The following is a 5,535-nucleotide window of genomic DNA, read 5'->3' on the forward strand; positions in this document are numbered from 1 at the left end:
GCAGTGTACACATTATTTCATACAGACTATTGAGAGAACACATTTAAGGTGGATTTTATTTTGACATTCCAGGATTCCAGGGTAAAGTCATACACTAAATGCATACATCTATCTGCAGGTAGACACAACAGAATCTGTGTAAATACCCTGAAGCCGTGGCTCTGGAACAGGATATGAAGATGAAAGATGAAAGAGGTCATCACATTCGAGGCCCTGGGAGGAATGCTGTCGCTTTACATCAGTACACCGTGCAGAGGCTGCTAAAACAGAGCAGCTCACTGAGAGTGCAAGCTAACCTACTGTATAACAGAGTCAGTGGTTATGGAAGTAGTTAGCTACTGTATGAGACGGAGTCAGTGGTTATGGAAGTAGTTAGCTGCTGGGCACAACTCACTGGATATGCCCATATCGTCAGTTCCAAATTGCATTTCAGCATGAAGTACATGTTAGTATGTTAAGGAACTTCTTTTGTTTTAATGAACTTGTCTCATCCAGTAGTATGCAACTTCAAAAACTTTTTTTCCATTATAGGATTACGCTCCTCTCCCTGTGTAAGATTTTGCATTGGCTAATTAACAGTTTTGGTTTCTGAACAAATCCTTTGCCAGTGCAGACTGAAAAAAACACACACTAAATAACACAAAATAATAAAATAATACCATACCGTACCCGCCTTCTACAGTTTACAAACACACACAGAAACACAAACCCACAGTGATGTTTCCGTCTGATCAACTAAAGATCCTCTAGGAGGAGCTACATCATCAAACATGTGATATAGGATGTGTATGACAGACTAATAGGGCTGGCAATGCAAACACCTGAAACACGTCTGAAATGGTGTCACATACAGTAGGCTAACATTCTTCAATAAGATTAAATTACATAGACTATTATAGGTTTAATTACACTTCTTCTTGGATTTTTTAAGTAGTTGTTCTGTGAGCTAAAAAAATAACGAGAAAGTTTCAATATAAGTCGGTCTGATGCAGCATACAGTAGATGATACTTTGAACTTCAAAATCCAGCTTGTGGCTGTAAAACATTGTATCCTTCCATGCCTCACTATCTCTGCTTTGCTTTCTTACACTCACACTCACAAATATGCATGTTTTGTTTATTCAATACTGCTTGTTTCCCGAAGGAGTTTCTCTGAAGCTGTGTTTGGGTTCCTGATGGCAGAATCAGACATTTTTAAAACCCTTTTATATTGTAGTCTCATAACAAGTCATAAAGGGAAAATGGCCATCTATTCTGACGGAATGCGCAACAACTCTGACTCCGAGTTTGCTGTTAGACCAGTGCAATCTATTGCTGTTGCTCCCTCGTGGATTGGGTTCAGCTGAGGCATTCTCTTTGGATGAGATGGTATTGAGCTTTCATTGATATGTGTGTGGGAGAGGTTGCGTTAGGAAAGGGAAAAGTGAGAGACCAAGACATAAAACAAAGCAGAGAGAGGGAGGGTGGGGGCACTGGTGCAGAATTGATTGCTTCCAAAAATCATCTTGGCATTTCGCAGTCTGCTGGGTATTCAGTGCAAGAGACAGTGGGGTCAATCCAACCCAGCCCAGCCCAGCCCAGCCATACCACGTACAGCAGCTGACTGGTGCAGAGGACGTGGCCAACAAGCACAGCAGCAATCTGGGTCGCCACCACCCTCACTGAACCCTTACAGGCATAATAGCACACATACATTAAACTAGTCAGCCACATTTGAAAACACAAACGGGAGTATTAATACTAAAATAGCAGCCTTCAGCATACAAATGCAAATGACATTTCTAATAGATCTACATCGAGATAATATTACTATCATCCATGTTAAACAGAATAAGAGAGACACACAGAGTTTTAATCCATTTTATATATCAATATAGAGAGAGCTGTTTTGAAACATTTCATAGAAATATGCAACCATTTTGTCATACAGTAAAGATTTTTAGCACACAGACAGAAAAATAAAAAGATACAAAATTAAACAAGGCGCAAAACAAACTGAATTGCCAAATAAAAATACAAATTCACATGTAAAGAGTGCTGTGACACCTGTTGGAAGAAAAAAAAGAAAATAAACAAACTCCAGTAATAACACAAAACACTTTTGGCAGATAACACTTCATTGTTACAATAAAAAATCCAGTGTTTGCTTTTATTATTTTTGTACAAATAAATTAATGTATGGGCAGACTTTTATCTAAAATCTTATGTACAGAATTTTACATCTATGTATCAAAATTCCCTTATGAAAACATATCTACACATCTGGATTCAAAAACACCACAACTTCACAATACCAATATTAAATTTAACACATGTGCACACTCGCTCACTCACACACATACACACACACACACACACACCCATCAACCCTCACAGCTTGACAGGAAATTGTCCATCTCTGATTTTCAACATCGTTGTGGGAACCAAGATGGACAACAGAGCAGAAACAAAAAGTGTGACAAGGGAGCACAGCAGGCTCACTGCTCCAAATGCTGACTGACCATACAGAGCATATACTGCTGCAGGGACATCAGCAAACTAACATGCTGCATGGACTTTGGACAAGGTGTGTGGCTAGCAGTATTGAATGGCAGCAAATTAGCCTTTAGTTAAGCCCTTGATGTATCGCTCTCCATAAAGCATCCTTGATGTGTGCTCTACAATGTCAAAAAACACTTCTGTGGGCACATCATCACACACACACACACACACACACACACACACACACACACACACACACACACACACACACACACACACACACTCATATGCCCCTTAGACATAATCACATTCTCCCTGTTCTTGCTGTCTCCTTCCTAACACACTCTTTCTGCTCCATTTCCCTGAGACAATACAGAGAACTCAACACGTACAGATTGGCGGATTGTTTGGCAAAACAACAAGAGATTTCTATCGCCTCTCCATCACTCCTCGCCTGTGCTGCCCCAGCAACCCCACTTCTCTCCAGTCCTTATGCGGACTTCAAAACTCCAGTGGCCTCTCTGATCTGAAACTTCTGTGAGTCCAGCCTGTACCTATCCGTCAACGCTGGCGTCGACGAGCCGGAGCGGTTAGTTTAACCGGGCCTCTGGGAGCCACACATGCAGACTACCGAGCTCGCTCAACTTCCTCTGTCTTAGCGGAGGGCCCGGGGGAAGCAAGCGGCATACGCTCGTGTGGAATGCGACAGAGGGAAGCAGATGGAGAGAGCGCAGGCTGAGGGTAAACACAACGGCGGAGAGCGCAGCGCTGTTTCGCTCCGTTCCCCAGGCCACGGGGGCCGTCGGGCCACACAGCAGGATGGGGCGAGACGAAACAAGACGAAACGAGACGAAACGTGGTGAGCGAAAGCTAGAGACTCCTTTCATGTACAAATATGCCCCCACCAGCAGAAATGGCAGCCTAGTTTTGGGGACCTAAATTTGTGCAGATGTGTTGCAAACGTGCGGGTTGGGTTTTTTCCTGTCCCTGTGTGGATATCTTGGCTGTATTTTGTCCAACCATCACGCCATGTGTGTACACATAAACAGCAAAACACTTTAGTCTGAGATGCACTGAGGCTGCAGATTTTGTTCCACTTCACGGACACATAGCTGATTTTAAGCTGCCTCTATATACATATTCAACACTTTTTTTTATACCCTTCACACACCGCGTAGTATTTTGATTCTTGTTTATTTTATGCTGTAATCCAAGCGTTATTGAGGGACAGGATTCTCTAATTTTGCACACTCTCAGGAATGTATGCACCCCCACCCCCACCCCCCGGCACGGCAAACATGCTTTGAGCCACTGACGCCATCACTAACTCAGTCCCACTAGGTTGCCTGTGATCCAGGCTTGCAGTCAGTTTTTCCCCACCAAAACGGATCGGTGTTGACAGACACATCCTGTGGGTACGCTGAGCACCAAGGCATACAAGTTTAGAGTGAGTGTGTTGACTGAGCGCTGGCTAGTCGAATTCAGTTCAGTCCCTTTTCGACAAAATAATCAAATAAACACCAGAATAAATAAATATATAAATAAATAAAAAAGGCAAAGCTGAGCCACTGGGGGAAGAAAGAACAGAACACAAAAACAGGGACCCCAGGGGTCTCTCGTCCCTGCATCCTTATTGAGATCTCAAAGAGGGACGAGGCGTTGACAGATCTCACCACGTTATCACTTCACATCACAAACACAAACCAGACGCAGTTCCTTTCTCGTGCAGAGCACGCACTCAATGTGTGAAAAAGGGGCGAAGAGGGTCACAGTTTACCTGACGGAGCCTTACACTGAAGCATCACCACACACACCTACCCTCTTTAGGAACACACACAGCCAATAGAGTCCAGGTGAGGGACTGAAGATGCCACCTTATGCCTATTAACAGCATCCGGCTCCAGTGCCCCGAGGGGGCATGTGAAGGTCGCCTGTGTCAGTCCCCCCCCCCACAACCGTCAGGACGAGTTCAGTGAGGCGTCCATCAGTGAGCTGTGGGAAGGGGGTGAGGTTGGGAGATGGTTTGGGGGGGCTTCTGAGCGTGGGCCCACTGTTCAGGGATGTCATGTGCGAATGAGTCTCACTGTCACAATCTGACCACAGTCTGACCACTAAGCACACTAGTTAAATCTTTGGCCTGGAAGCCACTCTGTCCCACCACTCCTGCCTTGGGGGAGGGGATGGGAAGGGGGGGGGGTGCACAGACTGTCATTTTGGGCCGGCGATGGTGGGCTGCTCGGTGTACCAGTGCGTTGCTGGGTCAGGCAGTGCGCTGCCCATGGGTAGTGCGATGAAAGGCGGACACGTGCCCCCACTCCCCCCGGCGCTGCCCCCCACGCTGGGCATGCCCCCCACGGGGCCAGGGTAGGAGGGGTGGTGGTGGTGGTGGTGGTGCGGGCCCACCAGACCCTCGGTCCGGCCAATGTGGATCTCGTCCTCCTCCGTCTCGCCGGTGGTCTTGCGGTAGACCGGGTTGTCGAAGTTCATGCTCTTGGTGCTCTTGCTCTGCCAGTTGCGCCACACCAGGTAGACGCCGGCACACACCATGCCGAAGACCACTGTGGCAACGATAGGAACTGCATGCGTTTAACACACAGCCGCCCAGGGAGATGGGGGGGTTGGGGGAGGGGAGGGTGGGAGGGATGAAGTGTTAAAATGGTTGCACAGCGGTGGAAGGACACAGTCAACCAGACACAGGAGACGCACGTCTCATCAGGACAGGGCAGAATGAAGACTCAACCAAACACCCGAAAAATTTCAGCAGCAAAACAAATTAGAGAAGTAGCTCTCTTTTTATAGCAGTAGTATAACTAACAAATACCAGATGATTATAGAAATATCATAGTAAAAAATATATATATCTTGTTGTGTATATATACATAACATATACACACAGGCTCTGCATTTTGTACATACACATCACATACACATACAGGGTCTCCATATATACATGTATATATATATATATACTTATATATGGAGCCATCTACATTCCCATTAGTCAGCATTTGTCACAGTCTTCAAAGTTGTGCAGCTTCGTTCTGCCCAAACTAA

General features: G+C 45.5%; 1 protein-coding gene across 3 annotated transcripts in view; it reads right to left on the reverse strand.

Annotated features, from left to right (window-relative positions):
- Positions 1 to 1,846: 1,846 nt before the first annotated feature.
- The window catches only part of LOC125305632 (low-density lipoprotein receptor-related protein 8-like), a 48,275-nt gene continuing 44,586 nt past the window's right edge, over positions 1,847 to 5,535 (reverse strand). Inside the window, exon 18 of one of the 3 annotated variants that reach the window (XM_048260537.1) lies at positions 1,847 to 5,039. In XM_048260537.1, the coding sequence (XP_048116494.1) occupies positions 4,690 to 5,039 (350 nt within the window). In that variant the 3' untranslated portion in view covers positions 1,847 to 4,689. Of the gene's footprint in view, positions 5,058 to 5,148; positions 5,532 to 5,535 lie in introns of those variants that run through there. The other 2 variants (XM_048260528.1, XM_048260541.1) reach the window with 2 other exon arrangements.

This window comes from Alosa alosa, chromosome 1, assembly GCF_017589495.1.
Source record: "Alosa alosa isolate M-15738 ecotype Scorff River chromosome 1, AALO_Geno_1.1, whole genome shotgun sequence".
NCBI classification, from domain to species: domain Eukaryota; kingdom Metazoa; phylum Chordata; class Actinopteri; order Clupeiformes; family Clupeidae; genus Alosa; species Alosa alosa.